This window comes from Barbus barbus (assembly GCF_936440315.1).
Source record: "Barbus barbus genome assembly, chromosome: 49".
NCBI lineage: Eukaryota > Metazoa > Chordata > Actinopteri > Cypriniformes > Cyprinidae > Barbus > Barbus barbus.
Genome location: NC_136727.1, coordinates 16,095,395 through 16,112,809, shown reverse-complemented (window position 1 = coordinate 16,112,809; position 17,415 = coordinate 16,095,395). Strand labels below are relative to the sequence as shown.

The 17,415-nt window shown below is 36.8% G+C and overlaps 2 protein-coding genes across 7 annotated transcripts in view; one reads left to right on the top strand and one right to left on the bottom strand.

The window, feature by feature from the left end:
* The first annotated feature begins 830 nt into the window (after positions 1-830).
* Positions 831-3,826, top strand: LOC306867626 (E3 SUMO-protein ligase ZBED1-like). The gene is made up of 2 exons (XM_079413400.1): positions 831-2,056; positions 2,534-3,826. Exons 1-2 carry the CDS (start codon positions 1,180-1,182, stop codon positions 3,550-3,552), a joined length of 1,896 nt encoding a protein of 631 aa, XP_079269526.1. The 5' UTR covers positions 831-1,179; the 3' UTR covers positions 3,553-3,826.
* A 490-nt stretch (positions 3,827-4,316) lies between these two features.
* LOC306867625 (gamma-adducin-like) overlaps positions 4,317-17,415 on the bottom strand; it is a 90,942-nt gene continuing 77,843 nt past the window's right edge. For 3 of the 6 annotated variants that reach the window (XM_079413395.1, XM_079413396.1, XM_079413394.1), the window contains exons 8-15: positions 16,246-16,344; positions 15,812-15,985; positions 14,761-15,012; positions 13,180-13,296; positions 11,196-11,279; positions 10,615-10,717; positions 9,192-9,269; positions 4,317-6,499 (exon numbers count right to left, since the gene is read on the bottom strand). In XM_079413395.1, the coding sequence (XP_079269521.1) occupies positions 6,252-6,499; positions 9,192-9,269; positions 10,615-10,717; positions 11,196-11,279; positions 13,180-13,296; positions 14,761-15,012; positions 15,812-15,985; positions 16,246-16,344 (1,155 nt within the window). In that variant the 3' untranslated portion in view covers positions 4,317-6,251. The remainder of the gene's footprint in view (positions 6,500-9,191; positions 9,270-10,614; positions 10,718-11,195; positions 11,280-13,179; positions 13,297-14,760; positions 15,013-15,811; positions 15,986-16,245; positions 16,345-17,415) is intronic. The other 3 variants (XM_079413398.1, XM_079413399.1, XM_079413397.1) reach the window with 1 other exon arrangement.

Sequence of the window (17,415 nt, the reverse complement as noted above, 5' to 3'; positions counted from 1 at the left end):
TTAATGTTAATGAAATGTTTTCCCATTACATTTCTGTGAAAACGTTCACTAGATGGACATGTTTGTCCATTGCATTAGTCTTTTGCGGTGTCTTGCGCAAGTTCAATGTCTCTAGACATTGCTTTTTTGGTGTTCCCGGTCAAAAATTACTAGCCTTTTAAAAACTGCTTGTAAATCTATTGTCATACTATATTATTACCAAATATTGCATACATCGTGGTGCTCTTGTGAACACTCGCGGTTGAAGCACTGATGTCACATGGACTATTTTAATGATGTCCTTACTATCTTTCTGGGTCTTGAATTTGTCAGTTGCATTGCTGTCTATGCAGGGTCAGAGAGCTCTTGGATTCCATCAAAAATATCTTAATTTGTGTTCTGAAGATGAATGAAGGTCTTACGGGTTTGGAATGACATGAGGGTGAATAATGACAATTTTGCCAATATTTAATGCATAAACTCAGATCAATGAAATCTATAATCAATCAGTTCCAAAAACAAATGTAAAACCTGAGCAAACCGAAAAAAAAAAGATTGAATCTAATATTTGGAAATAACATAGCGTAATGAAAGATGTACAGGTATTTTTTTGTAAGGCCAATCATTTTTGACCAGAAACACTGCAAGAGAAACAAGGTGAGGAAAAAATACCTAAGTAGTACAAAAATATTATTTTTTTGTTAAGTTGTCACGTGAGCAAAGTCATTATGTTTTAGTACAATGCGATAACATTAACTATTTTCAGGAAAAGGAAAATTGTGTATCTTGAGTGTGATTTATCGGTCAAAATTAGAGAAAAGACAAAAAGTTAATTTTAACTTAATGTGTAGTAGGGGTGGGCGGTACACCGGTGTCATAGTCATCACCGGTGTGACATTGCGCCACGACATGGATTTTCTAATACCGTCAATACCGTAATAAATCAATTATGTTCCTTGAACGGCTGCATTTACATCAATAATATCTAATTCTAAATAATAAGGCATTAAATTTTCTTCAAACGTTCAGTTGTGGTCTGAATACCTGTCCTTATACTATATATCTTGTTGTAAATAAAAAAGTAAAACACATTCGTATCAGCCTTGCACGTGGTAGGTAAAAGCGGAGTGGCCATTAAACGACTGGTGAAACATCGTGAAGAAAGGTCGGGCCTGTAGACTATATACTATTTGAAAAGAGATGAGTGAAGTGTCAGAACCAGACGGAGAGACCGAGGCCGCTGTAGAGGTAACTCTCGTTCCAAAAAGAGGAGGAACCTCCGTTATTTGGAACTGGTTCGGTTTTAAATCATCCGACACGGAGCAAACTTCAGTAATATGCAAGGTTTGCCGCCGTGTTGTGACAGCAAGAGGTGGAAACACAAGCAACCTGTTTCATCATTTAAAAAACACGCACGCCCGTGAATATGAAGAGGCAACCCGGGCCAAAACGAGCGCAAGTGGGACCAGCAGCACCAGCGGAGCGCGTCCCAAGACTACACAGCTTTCACTGAAGACATCGTTTACTGCTGCTACACCTTACGACAAGAGTAGTAAGAAATGGAAAGATATTACCAGGGCAATTGCGCTATATATCGCAAAGGACATGGTGCCCATTCAAACCATAGAGAGAGATGGCTTCAGACATGTGGTTCACACTCTGGACTCAAGATACGAGCTGCCTGGTCGGAAATTTTTTAGCCAGAAGTGTCTGCCAGAGCTGTACACGGAGGTACGGGACAGAGTCATGAACGAAATTGGCCACCTTGAAGCCTACTCGGCCACTACTGATTTATGGTCCAGCCGAACTACTGAGCCATACATTAGCCTCACCATCCACTTCATTGACGATGACTGGAAGTTGCGCAGCAGATGCCTACAGACCGCCTTCTTCCCCGAAGACCACACCGGAGCAATAATTGCGTTAGGACTGAAGGATGCACTTTCCGCCTGGGGCTTGGATGAAGCGCGTTTGGTGTGCATGACGACTGACAGCGGTGCAAACATGGTGCGCGCTCTGGAAATCAATAAATGGACGAGACTCGCATGTTTTGGACACAGACTGCACAACGCTATTGGTAAGTTACACTTTCTAAACCTAACATTTTATATTCAGAAAATTTGTCAAGTCCTTTTCTGTTTGTATTAAAAAAAGAAAACAAAAACAAATTTAAGGCCACCACATTAGTATTGGATTTTTCATTGTTAGTATTGTTTAGCCGTGATTCCTCTGGGGACCGGATCAGAAAGTAAAAAAAAAACATAAATATAAAATTCAATTATCATCAGATTATATGAAAAATATTATTAAAAATATGTACAATATAAATGTATTTAAAATGAAAAAGCTGTACTATTTGTGCAGGAATGTGCAAAATATTGACCAACATACATACAACATGGCCTATTAGATTTGTAATAGCCTAATGTTCAGTGTGTCCATACAATAAATACTTATGCTGCTCTACAGTTAATAGTTTATTACGTTTTTCAACTATGATAACCTACTTTTCCCACTTATGCTAATATTTTTATCCGTTCTTTTTACTTCCCAGAGAGGAGTGTCCAACATGATGCTCGAGTTGCACGGGCCACAGGTATGTGCAAAAAAGTGGTCAGCACATTCTCCTACAGCTGGAAAAAGAAGAATGCCCTGACCAGTGCACAGAGAGAGCTGAACCTGCCCCCCCACAAGCTGATCACAGAATCCCCAACAAGGTGGGGGTCCCGTGTCAAAATGATGGAAAGGGTGTTGGAGCAGGAGAAGGCCATCACTCAAGTCCTGGCGGCAGACCAAAAGTCACGCCACCTTCTACCCACCTGGCAAGACATTGATGTGTTGGAGGCCATAACCAAAGCACTGAAGCCTCTGCAAGATTTTACAGATGCCCTGTCAGGAGAGGAGTATGTTAGTGTCTCCTATGTTAAGCCAGTCCTCCATCTACTCAATACAAACATTTTGAAGCCAGAAGAAGACAAAGCAGGACTGTGCGAGGACATCAAGAAGAGGGTCTTGGATTATTTGAATGAAAAATACAAAGATCCTGCCACTGATGAGCTGCTCACCATGGCAACATTCCTGGACCCACGGTTCAAGACCACCTACATGTCACCTGAAAAGTTGGAGGAAGTGAGGAGCAGAGTAGCTACAGAAACCAAAGCACTGGAGGAGAAGACAGCCACAGATGCCTCTTCCACAGAGGACCAAAGCGAGAGGGAAACTAGCACTGCTCCTGTACAACTGAAAAAGCCCAAACACAGCCTGGGCAGTTTCTTCAAAAAGTGTAGCAGTGCACCACCAAAGCAGCAGGGCATTGACATGGAGCTAGATGGCTACCTGCTGATGGTGACGGCTGACAGTGACTCTGATCCACTGGAGTGGTGGCGTCTCCAATGTTCCCACTTCCCGCGCATTAGCCGTCTGGCAAAAAAATACTTATGCATCCCAGCCACAAGCTCACCCTCCGAGCGTGCATTCAGCACAGGGGGCAATATTGTAACAAGCTCCAGGGCATCACTGAAGCCAGAAAATGTTGACAGGTTGGTGTTCCTGGCAAAGAACTTGAATGTCTAGTTTCATCAGAGTTCAGATGAAGAGAGAGTTAGTTTTTGAGAAAAGTACACATTATTACACTGTTCTTGTGTTATTACACTGCTAATTTTTGTTTTGTTGTACACTGTTAAGTAAGATCTTTAGGTTTTTTGCAAAATAAATGTTGAGAATGCATAATACTCTCCCATGTCTCTTTTTGATAAGGATACCTACCATTTACTTATTATATTATAAAAATATTAACTTTATTCACATACTAAAGAGACAGGACAGGCTACTCCTCCCAAAATGTACCAAAAAAAAGTTATACCGTGATATTATACCGTCACCGTTCAAAAGATAAAAAATACCATGATATTAATTTTAGGTCATATCGCCCACCCCTAATGTGTAGCATTTCTGGTCAAAAATGTCTACATTTCTAATAATCATGAATTATTTTGCCTATAATAGTGTAGCGAAAATTTGATATTGTGAGCCCTACATATCGTGCATAAGGCATAACTACCACTTTTGTAATACTTGCACTGTATTTTGTGGCAAGTATAATCTTTCAACAGTACTGAAAATTTCTACTTTTGTGTACAACAGGAAAAAAAACAAAAAAAAAAGTTTTTTTTAGGTAAACCAAGCTTTGAAATCAAATGTTCCCCTTTTAGATAACATTTGCATTTCCTAACTGTGAAATAGTTGTGTATGAAGAATTGAGAAAAAGCAATGAATGATATAAACAAATGCATAAATGGAGATGCATGTTTCAGTCCCCACAGATGAGTGCAGCGTTTGCTTCTTAAAATAGTTATTTGTGAATTTACACTGATTATTAGCAATACATCTAAAAGCAAGTCCGTTAGATAACCATTTATATACGATTTCACAGGTCACAAAGAGGCTCGGCTCAAACTCGCATGCCAAAGCAAACAGGCCTTCTGAACCCCAGACTAACAGAGACGCATTAGTAACACAAGGTGCAAAATGGTCAAAAGGGGTAAAAGGGAAAAAAAATGAACAAAAATAAAACAGAATGTGATACACATTCCAGTTAACGCTTCCTACACTTCCTGAAAACAAAAACCGCAATGCGCAATAGAAACCAAAGCAAAAAAAAGCACCAAAATAAGGAAAACTTTAAAGCAATAAAACGAGTTAATCTTCCCGCCCGTCCCAGTTCTTGCTCCACACTCACACCCGGTGCAGCTTTAAATGCGTTTTAATCCAACGCCTGGCCCGCGTCCAAAAGCACATGCATCTGTCTGTCTCTCTCTCCATGCCCAAGCCAGTACTTCACATTGCCCACTGGGATATACATATCTCTCTCTCTCTCTCTCAGTGGTCCCTCCTCTTCCTCCCCCACGGGAAGACCACATTCGGGCCTAACGGAGTTCAAACTGAGGTCAAACTGCTAATCTTAACCATAAGAGATTAGCTTTTGGTGTACATTCTGTTCACGGAGTGTCATCTCGTGGGACAAGGCGCTTCGAAACGGGCAAATTGAGCAACCTCTGACCTCACAGGAACTGGGAAGACAAGTAAATCGATCCAGATTTAGATGCAAAAAACACACTGTACAACGCTGTTTCTCAAAGTTTAGTAACACTGACGCTTTGGATGGTTATGGGATGACCGTAAGGTGACATAATGAAGGATGTAGCACTATCAAGGCCCACAATCAATTCCACCAAATAGATTTGAACCCACTGTTGACGCCGTGAGAGCCAGTACTTTGCTTCTTTTTTTTTCGTTTTCAAAAATACATTTACAAATATATATATTTCCTTACACATTAACAAGTTTCCCTTCTCCACCCTTTTTCAAGATGCTAAAACATTTCTCATGTTTTCGTTTCGCGCCTCCTTTGCTTTAGATCTTCATCCTTAATGTTTCTTGTTATGCATCCCACATTAAAAAGTGCAGCACAAACATATTATATTTTATACACGTATATATATCACATCACTCCAGTTTTCATATATTTCCGTTACATGTGTTTAGTAATTTGAGCTATTACACGATTGAGAAGTCAGGCACCGCTACATTATCAGCCATATAAATTCAGACTAACATGCTTTGTTTTTTGATTTTTTGTTGTTAAAGTATAGAAACGAGTACAAAACTGAATGGATTAAAAAAAAAAAAAAAAAAAAGTTTAACTATTTAATAAGAGATGAAGAGATGTTCACTAAAGCGTGACTGCTCTGCTTTTGTTAAACGTTTGCGTACGGAACGGAGAGGAGACTGGAGTGACTCTACACAGGATCAGACCATCGCAGTCAACGCAAGAGAAACGAAATAAAACAACCCTGTTAAAATAACCCCTGAACGTTTCCAGTGTGATTCTACAGCGTTTCCTGTGTAGTGTGACCAATTCCACCAACAGCTGGAGAAACCACGCGAGCAGAACTGACACCATGAGAGATGACGGATAGAAAAGGGGCTCATAAAAGGTGAGGATCTAATAAACATACAGTATGAAAAAAATAATGCAGTATGGGCTCATCAACGAGATAAAATCATTAGGAAACTGTTTATAGAACATTTTCAGTCTATCAGGTGAGAGAAGCCAGTTTCCCAGGAGCTTCCCTCGCTTCTCCTCCTGTATAAAACTCATATGGCATCTATTGACCGACTCCCAAAATAACGTGCCGTGTTTTTTTTCAAAAACAAATGTAAAACGACAAACAAAGACAGACAAAGCGACAGGCGTGGATGCTCTCCGTCTTCTAGGCTTCCACTTTCTCTTTCTTTTTGTTCTTCTTCAGGAAGGACGGGGTTCTGAACTTCTTCTTCTTCTTGTTGGGCGATTTGGAGGGCGAGCTCTCGGGCGTCAGAGCCTCTTCGATCTTCTCTCCCGAGCGCACGCTGATCTCCACACTTTCCATGCTGGTGGTCAGCTGGCTGACGCGCTTGATCAGCTCGTCGTCGTCGCCGTGGTCGTCTTTACCGTTCAGCATCACGCTGGTGTGGTTCTCTGCATGAGGAACAAGAAAGAACACAACTAATCAATCAATGTTTGGATACTATCAACAGCCAATAGTTGTGCTAATGAATCTCATTTGTTTGTGGTGGTTCATTTATATTGCATTCATTTTATTATCAGTAAATTATACAGTAACTATTAGAAACATTAACGTTGTTTGGCAACCATAAAGATTTGTGCTAAAGAATTACTTTTAGAAGAATTATTTATGCAGGTTATTTATTGTATTGTTAATAAAGTAAAATTATTAGAAAAATTAATTAGTAATAATTACATTTTAAGTTACAAAAAAAGTTTTGCTAATTCATTTTACTTGCTTGAAATTGTGTTTGTTGTGGTTTTTATTTATCGTGTAATTGTATTATTAAACTAAAATAAGAAAATACACTAATTATTAAGTTGTAACATGGCCAAAAAATTAAAAAATGTATTCCATTGTTGTGCTAAAATCTAATTTTATTTAAAAACAAACAAAATCAATAGATTCTTTAATAAACTACAATGTTGCTTGGCAAAAAGGGGACAAAAGATGTGCTAATGTATTTTTTATTTGCGGTGTTTTTTGTTGTTGTATTATCGTATTAATAAATTCTAAACTAATTATTAAATATTCTTAACAATACTAATCACAAAAAATCTTTAATAAGTTGCAATGTTGCGGTTCCATACAAAACCAATAGTTGTTTTTTATTACATTATTCTATTAAAAAATTCTAAATTAATTATAAAAAAATGAACGAGATTAAAAAAAAAAATCTATGAAGTTACAATGTTGCTGTTCCATAAAAGAAAGAAAAAAAAGTTGTTTTTTTGTTGCATTATAGTATTAATAAAAAATTCTAAACTAATTATTAAAAAATTAACAATAGATTAGAATAGAAATTTCACAATATAAATTGTTTAAAAATTACAATGTTGCTGTTCCATAAAAAGCTATGTTTGTGATTATTGTTAATATTCTACAGATTTTTTATTTATAAAGTTAAATTATACAATTATTATTGAATTATCATATTGATACCCCATACGATAAAATTACTGCAACTCACAACTTATTGCTTAATTTTACAGAGTTAAACTTCATGGCAGGTGATTACTGCATATTTGTAAAATGTTTCAATATTTAATAAAAAGCTTTTTTGAACATCAGATTCACATCTGAACTCGTGATGCCCAAAGTTACAGAAGTTAATCGTTGCATCAACATTACAAGAAGCTCTGTGGCAACGCGTCCCGGCTCGAGTGTGACCTACTCTTTAGATGAACGTGTTGAACGTGCCCTCAATTGTTGCCTACTTATGGTTCATCATCGCTCACGTAATATGTCTGGTTGAGTAACCGGTGATTTTGATGCAACTGGTACAGAGTGACTGGGGCAATCGCTTCCTGTTTCTCCACCCAACAAGACACTTTATCCCGCTGTGTGTGTGAACACATATCAGTGTTTCCTTCGTTTATATAAGGCTTCATCTTTAATTTATTTAAAGGTCTCTACTGTGCTCCCCTCAAAGGCTCCTACTCTAGTCAACTTTAATTTTCTCTTCTAAAATGGGAATCAGGTACTGCTTGTTTTATAAAGAGAACAGAAGAGCAAAGTAGTGCCCTGCAACATATCCTGCCAGAAAGTTTCGCAACAAGCAGGACAGTTTACAATAAACATTTTGAAAATACGATTCCTGATGACCAGTGCTATTTTAGTATTAAGTACTAATATTGCATTTATTTATATTTTGAATTCAATTTTATTTTTATATTTTCACTTTTTTTAATTTTAGTAATTTCGTTACATGCCTTTTTTTTATTATTATTTAAATAGTTTTAATTTTGGTTTTTAGTTTTAAAATGTTAGTACTTCAACTTCTTTCAGTTAGCTGCCAAGGCAACATTTCTAATTTTGACTAGTTATTTAATTTTATGTCTCTCATTTAAAAGGAGAACATAAAAATTAAATAACTAGCCAAAATTAGAAATGTTGCCTTGGCAGCTAACTTTAATATTTTATTCTATTTCAGCTTTACTTCAATTAATTTTAATGGTTTCAGCCCTAGCTAACAAAAGTTACTATAGTAAATTACAACTGATATACAAATTAATAACTATAGACACATAAAAATTACTAAAAACGACAAAAACACAAAATTACTACATAAAAATTTAAACATTAAAAAAAATTATTCAGAATATAAAAACTATATAAAAAAAGAAATTCCATGTAATATTTATTTTATATAAAAAAATAAATATAAATGAATATATATATTTTTTTAAATAAATGGTTTTAGCCCTAGTTATAGTAAACTACAAGTGAAATAAAAAAGAATAAAAACTGAATAAAAAACGACAAACACACAACAAAAATAAAAAGTGATTCAAAATATTAACAAAAACTATAAAAGGATCTCAAAGTTGTTTTTCATGCAATATTTATATTTAAGCTTATTTCAGATTTACTTCAATTACAAAAAATGATTTTAAATGTTTTAGCTTATACTTTGCATTGTTTCAGTATAATGAATTTCTCCGTGTTTTCTTTCATTTTCCTCTTGAACTGTTACCTAGCAACCCTGGTAAATATTTGCAGCTAATATTGACATGATGTATTAACATACTGCAGTTTAGAGCTGCATAACACACACACACGCCACAGCTGAGTGAAACAGCTGGCTCTTTCAGTGTGCTATACCTTCTTTAGCGGGAGTGTTTTGTGGAGACACTGACTGAGAGAGTGTGGAAGCGTCGTCTGACGTGAGCTGCTCTTCATCTGCAGGAGTCAGTTGGTTAGTGAACAGACAGACAGACAGTTAGAGAAGTAGACAGGTTAGCATGGGAGGACTCTGTCACAGCTGGAAGATGCTCGCAGGACAGACCGTCTTGGCTGTATGCATTCAAGTTAGTTCTGTGCCAGACGCACTGTATTGATTTTTAGCTATGAGGGGCCGAGTTACACCATTAACATTGACAGGGTCATACATATATGTGACTTAGGGAACAGGAAATGAGGAGTTCTTAAAAGCAAGGAAGTATCATGCATCACAGTGATCTTTATTTATTAGTTTACACCAGTTTGAAAGGTAAAACACTGTTTAAAAGTTTGGGCTTTCACAAAGCTCATGTAGGGCCATTCTGTTTTGGCTTCAAATTTTGAAATTATACAATCTTATTTAAACCAAACACTGCTAATGTTGCATGTGTGCATCATCTGTTTGGATTGTGGTTAAAATGCAGTAGCCTTAGTTTATTTGAATTATTTGATTTGGGATTTGTTGAAAATTTCCATTTTTATTTTTTTTGACATTTCAAGTTCACAAAGAAATGTGCCACATTTTGTCTGACTTAAAGCTCATTTGGCAAATATAAATCTTAAGAAAATATTATCGCAATACCAGTATCATGAATTGCATCGCGAGTGAATTGTTGCATCCCCACAGTAAAAATAGAGTACAAATACAGTAAAAATAGTAGCATTTTGAAATATTATTACTACTCAAGAGTTTTCTATGTGAATATACTTTATATATAATTTATTTTATAATTTACAGGAGATTTCTATTTTTAATAAATGATGTTCATTTAAACTTTTTTTTTTTTAGTTTTTAAAACATAAAACATACTTAGATGATCCCCTAAATACAAAACGTGTATATCTCTATTATGCATTTACTAATAAATATGTAGAACAGCCTATTTGTAGAAGGTCACAGCAGAATTTTTGTAGAGGAAAAGAAAAAGAAAAAATAAAATAAAAGGAAGAAAGAAATAATTTAAATGTATCCATTACGCCAGTCTTCAGTGTCACATGATCCTTAAGAAATCATTCTAATATGCTCGTTTGCTTCACAAGAAACATTTATTTTTTATTAATTAATATTAATATTTTTGTGAAAACCATGATACTTTTTTCAGGATTCATTGATGAATAGAAAGTTCAAAGAACAGCGTTTATTTGAGACAGAAACCTTTATAAATATCTTTACTGTCACTTTTGGTCAATTTAATGTGTCCTTACAGAATAAGAGGATTAATTTACTTCTATATCTCTTACAGACCCAAAACCTTTGAAAGGTAGTGGTGAGAGGAAGTGTGAGAGACTCGTGAGCGTGTTTTACCATCTACTCGTTTCTGGACGTCCTCCAGCACTTTCTCGGTCAGCTCGCTGAAGGGGTTTGGAGGAAGCTGTCCTGTCTGCTCCTCGTCATCGCCCGTGTACGGCTGCATGTGTGCGTGGGGGCAGAGCAGAGAACACAAAATAAGACCCTCGAAGCGCACCTCAGTTATGAAATGAGTCACAACGACAACAAAAAGCACTCAAACACACAGACCATCAGATGTGTTGATCACTGTGCATTCGAAAGCAAGACAAGTCACAAATCCTCTAATATTAAAACACTAAATATGAAGTGAGAACACAGCAAATCCAAAACTACAAGAGTTCAATGTAATAAGGAGTCATGCAGATAATTCCAAAATGTGGCACAGCGACAAACAAAACTCCCTGGGATTTTACCTGGACTGGCGACTGTCCCTTAAAAAGAAAAACAGAGCTTCATAAGAGCCTGCTTTGAAACTTGAGGCCTTTTCCTTACAAACTGATGCTCATTTCACCACCGTTCAACTGTCTCTGAGAGGGTCTGGCGCCACCTTGTGACAGGGATGTCTGTGATTATGGTAATGTCGCTCTGACACTCACCGGCGGTCTTTCCACCACAATCCCTGCCAGCCGCTGTGACTGCGGCCCTGCTGTCATCATGTCAAACCGGTTCTGTTCTCGAATCTGAAACGATCACAAGAAAGCACTTGAGAAATGGTGGATGAAGCCCCGTTCACATAAAGAACAATAACCATAGAGATAACAATATTAGCATCCACACCAGGGAACGATATTGTCTGTTTATTCTAAGCGCACGCTCGTCTGCCGCTTTAAATTCTCGAGCTTGTGATAGCAGGATGGATTCTGATTGGCTGTTAATATTTGTATCGTTCATCAGCTGGAAAAAATAGTTCGGAAAGTGATTCCAACATCATCGTTTCTCTGTGCCTTTATCGTTATAGTTGTGGTGTGGACTCTAGCTATACTTTAATACTGAGAACGATTATTAGAACCATATCTTTATTGTTATCTTTATAGTTATTGAGCTTGGTGTGAATGGGCCTTAAGAGTCCTGACTCTTTTACCAGACTGCGATCATGTGTTTCCACAGTTGTTAACGTTGTAACAATTTATTCACCCTCAAGATTTTACAAACCTGTATGAGTTTCTTTTATTTGGTGAAGATATTTTGAAGAATGTTGGCAACCTAACAGTTGACGGTAGCCACTGACTTCCATAGTATAGAAAAAATACTAGGGATGCGTCGAATGTTCGGCAACCAAAATTGAATAAGCGAAAAGACTGAATGATATGTACCGAACAATGACATGACACGATCAAACAGAGGCGTGCAGTAATGCAGCAAACACGTCTGCAGTGCAAAAGTATTTAAAACTGTTAGAGAAAGATGCAAAAATCATTACAAGCACCGACAGCGAGAGACTGCTTAGTGCTGTATCTCGCGTCTCCCATGAGAGGAGGAAGAAATGGTTGTTGCTGGTTACTGTATGATGATTGAAAACGCGAAATGGCCTCAAACGATTAGTAAATAAACTGCAGAATGTTATGTTTTCAAATACACGCACAAATTGCATGTATTCAAACAGCGCTGCACGAGCTCGTTAGCCAGGGTTCAAAGTCCAAAGCACGAAAGTTAATCGTCATTTGCTCAGTAACATTTTTATAACATATTTAAAGGCATGTTTCTGCAAAAATAAAATCAAACAAAAGCAACAACTCCAACATTCATAAATGTTAGTATTGCAATTTTACTGTTCTGTAATATATATATAAAAAAAAAAGATAATAATTACCCTATAACAGCTCTATACATTTATTATAACATACAGTGTTCAAATTGGGATATGCAATATATTCTAATGTTTTAAAAGAAGTCTCTTCTGCTCAGCAAGGCTGCATTTATTTGTACAGTAAAAAATACATGCCTGATTCAAGAAGGGGGTCTTAAATGACCCAAAATATTATTTTAGTAACTTATTAATTTTAAGTAAAAATTTGCTTTGTTGGTATAATGTCTGATAGAATGTTAAACAATTTTCAGCGTTAAGTAAATATTTTTAAATTGCTGTTTTCTAATTGATTTTTTTATTTATTTGAAAAGCGAAAAAAAAAAAAAAAAAAGGCAAAATGGGCCTACATGGGGAAAAAAAAGGCGAAAAACCATGTTCGGTATTCGGCCCAGTATTTCATTTTGTTCGGCTTCAGACAATTAATTTCAATTTCAGTGCATCCCTAAAAAAATACCACGGAAGTCAATGGCTATGTTTGGTCATTAACATTCTTTCAAATATCTGTTGTGTTCAACAGAAGAAAGAAACCGATGTTTTACAATGGAGTAAGTTATATATATATAAAAATATTATTTTTATTTGGTAAGTCACATAAATGCTATCGTAGATTTTTTTTCTTTTGCATTTGGAGCAAGTGTGAAGGCAAAAATGGTATTTATAGTAATGTTTTGGTCACCTACAGAAGTTTACCCAACTAAGATGACTTGCACTTCTGAGAGCCCTGGAAATGTGAAAAGGATCCTTTAAACAGTCTGATCGCACTCATAACTCACTTTATTTCTCTTCTCCAGAACTTCACTGGGGTTCGTGTTCAGAGGCACAAACTGGTTGGGATCTTCAATGCGGATCGGAGTCCCACTGGTGTTTCCACCATCATCGGACTTCATCCACTGCAGAGGAGGAGTAAGAGAAAGAGATTTAGAACAAAATTCAAGAAAATAAATACAGGCTGAAATTTTGAAGCATTTGAGAGCATTCAGAGTCGGTGTAAAAGTCTAGAAACTGTTGCCACAAAATGTTTAACTCATTCATACAAATCACACATTTCTACCATGAAAAACATTATGCATTATATAACAAATGCCTGCAGAGGGAGCCAACGACCTGACGATTGTTTTACACTTTACTGCACGACCTAATCCTTCTTTAAAATTGACCAAACAATATTTCATTCAAATGTCCACTTAATCTTTAATCAGTTAAAGTTAACCACTTAATCAGAGCTGCTCTGAGAGTCAGATTCACCAACATTTCACCATTTTGGTTGACAAAAACTATCATCATATACAAACAAAGTTCACAACAACCTGTCAAACAACCTGTACAGTAGATTGTACTTCAAGATAAACAATAATATAATAATTATTTTATGTCACAATTTTTTCCTGCTTTAATTTTAACAGGGACTCTGCAGTGCAGCAATTTGCCAAAAGATAAAGAACTGTTAAAATCTTTGTTTACATTTTAACTAAAGATGAATTAAATTGTTAACGTCTTATGCCTTTAATTTGCTTTACATCAAATTCAGAAAATTAACACAGACATCAACCATTTCTAACAAAAGAAGCATGTCTTAGTACTCAATTGTAAAAGGTTTAATAAATTATTTCATTTTTAAAGTTCTATGAATCCAATGCATAAACACGTTTAGAATTAGTAGAATTTAATTAAAACATTAAAATGGAATTCAGGAAAAAAGTAAAACAAATAAACAGAATTCATATGGCTCCAAAGATGTAATATTTGTTCAACTTTTAGTAAATTGTTAAATTGTATACGCTTCATGATTTCGATGATTCAATGATTTTCAAATCTAGAAAAAAATTGGGGAAAATAAAACGTACTTTGAAAAAAAAAAAAGATGTTATAAGGTCTCCAAATTGTGTTTTGTTAAACTTTTAATAAATTGTTAAATTGGATAGGTTTCTTGATTTCTATTAATCAGCCGTGACTTTTTTTTTTTTTTTTAAATCAACATTTACTTTAACCATTAAAATGGAATCCAGAATAATTAAAACAGAAAAACATGGAATTCAGAATGAAATGCAGCCAAAGCTGTAATCCTTAAGCCTTGACCACTAGAGGTCAGGAGGGAACTGTGTTTGGCATCAGGCTTGAAGGCAGTCAACTGACAGAAGTTATATGAGGCTTCAAAAGTTTCAGAAATATGAGCTCATTTCATCTACTTTCAGGTATGCTCAGGAAATAACCACATACTTGCTCATCCACAAAATCCTTTCTGATAAGAAAAGTGTAGTACTTTTACAGAAATCCCTTTTTTCATTCAAAAGGCTTTTTAAAAACTGGACTGCACAAATCTCAGATGACCATAACAGAGATGAACTGAGCCTCACAGTGGTCTTTGTGCGCCTGTTCTCCTCGCTCACTCCGTCCGACACGTTCACCTTCATGTAGCAGTTGGGTGAATTGAGCCAGCGTGTTTTCTCTCTCTGCTGTCGCTGCTGCAGTAGATTCAGAGGGAAGCGTGGCGCATCGTCGTCGTCGAACATGAACGCCGTCACTGTCGCAGGAATCTCCACTTCGCTCTTGTGCCGCAGCTTCTCCCGCACAATGGGGTGCCGGTACGTGTAGCCTGTCCTGTAACCCTGAAAGAAAAACAAAGCTTTATAATATACATCTATCTATCTATCTCTATATACACATCTATCTATATATCTATCTCTATATACATACATACATACATACATACACGCACACACACAAATATTCTAATTAAATATTTAATAATAAAAATTCTAGCAACTATAAGGACGAGACCTATTCTTAAATCATTTAAATGCCTTTTATGATTGAGTTTAATTAATAATTCAACTGTGAATTATTCAGCTGAATTGGTTTATATAATCAGCCGCTGCTTGGAAACTGACTTTGCAGAAAGAAATTACCAACTACAAAAGGCGCTTTTTTTAAAGGTCCATCTGCGTTAAGCACATTATGTAACCAACTGCTGAAACTCTCCAGCAGAAGCAGGAAAACCGTATCGGTTCACTGAGAGCTGGTGACGGCGGCTCACTGAGCAACACACCATATCATTATCATCTTCCACATCACTCCATTCTTCGGCCGAGAAAACAGACTTTCCACATGCCTGTGCTCTTCCCTATCTCACACGGATGACAGCAAGAAGAGAGAAGAGTTTTGGCTCTCTCTCTTTACGCCTATCTCCGTTCGTCTGCCTAATAGGAGAGGAAGGAGGGTGGAAAAAGAAAAAGACTAAAAGACGAAGAAAGAAGCGATTTTCCAGTCTCTCCGCTGTGATTATTCCTCTCAAACACAGCTGGACTGGTAGTAAGTAGTCATTTAGCAGAAGCTTTGGGCTGTTTTTGGCTCGACGGCTTGGTCTAAAGCAGAGTTGCCCTGTATCTGTATCACACAAGCACTCACCAGGTTGTCCAGCATTCTCATGAGAGACTCAAACTCCAGCTCTCCCAGCCTCCACTTGTGCTGAGAGCCCATGTTGACCCCGGCTTCTGCCACCCCCTTTGTCCGAGATTTGTACTTCTCCAGATCCAACACGATCAGGTTCTCCACTCCTCCAGCACACGAGAACGCATTCACCTACAGAGAAATGTGCAGATATTTTACAGAAATCTATTGGTTTTATTGAAATTTACTGCCGTATCAGCTTGCATACACATTCAAGATTTAGTAAACAATACAAACTTATTAAAAAATAAATACAAAGATGATTAAAATTCAACTTAAAGAGAAAAAGACAGTAGAATATGCTGATACAGTAGGATACATGTCTCAGTGTAATACTACTACTACTACTAATTATTAAAAGTTTACACAAATGTGTATTAAGAAAGTTTTACCTGTATTTCACAGGCAAACTGAGCATTGTAAATGTAGTGAAAGGCCTCTTCAATGGTCTCCCCGAGAGCTACGACCCCATGATTCCTTAAAACCAACACCTGCAACACACACAACACACATGTAATTATCTTGCACATTTACAAACTGCATTTTTCACTTTCGTTCTTAATCACATTAGCCATGTTTCCATCCAAAGCCACGAATTAAACTTATGCACAAAAATGGAGTATCGCATAAAACATTTGCGAATAAAGTACCATTTCCATCCAGTGAGCTGAAGAGAATAAAATTGTCACTTCCTGATTAAGTTGCGCTAAATATAACGAGAAAAAAAAAATTTAAAAAAATTATTTGGGAACGCAATTCTGGGAGTTAATAGCCGCTATTCCACTATCGGGCCAAACGGTTCTAAGAACTGTCAGGTACAGTTCCAATTGTATTTCCATGAGCCTGGTATGGCACGGCACGATTACAAACCATTCTCGGCCCGGTTAGACAACCGTGCTGGTAGAGTGTGTGTGACGTCGCCACTCTGTTGCCTGGATACCAGTTTCTCCATAGCTGGCTAAGCGGAAGCACGCTGTTTGATCAAACAGCCAAGTAAACAGCTACGCGACATTCAATGTAACAAATAAAAAAAATGTCTGAGACAGTCAAATCATCGTCCATGTCGCTGTTTACATTCCACTTGCGTTACCAAGGAAACGACTGATGCATTTGTATTACATTCTTACGGGCTCCGTTATCAGCACCACAGTGGAAAATGAAGCCGTTATCTGTGCTAACTGGCCCGGATCGACACGGAACGGAACGGTTAAGCAAAGAGAACCGTTCGGCCCGATAGTGGAAAAGCGGCTAATTATAACGAAGCATTTTGATGAGAATTTGCTCAAGCATTTTAGAATGATAAAACTAGCATTTCAGATTCTGTGCAATAAGATCAGTCCGTTGGTTGGTCCAGTTTTATGCTGTCCCATAGCAAAAATCACATGTATTATTTGATGCGGATTAAGGAATTTTTTCAGTAAAAAAAAAACTCTGGCTGTGTTCACACTTGTAGTTTGGTTCATCTGGTCCAGACCAAAAAGGAAAATTATACATTTGGTCCTGGTCCGCTTAGCGTTCATACTGGCATTTTTGACAGTGACCCTAAAAGGCATAGTGATACC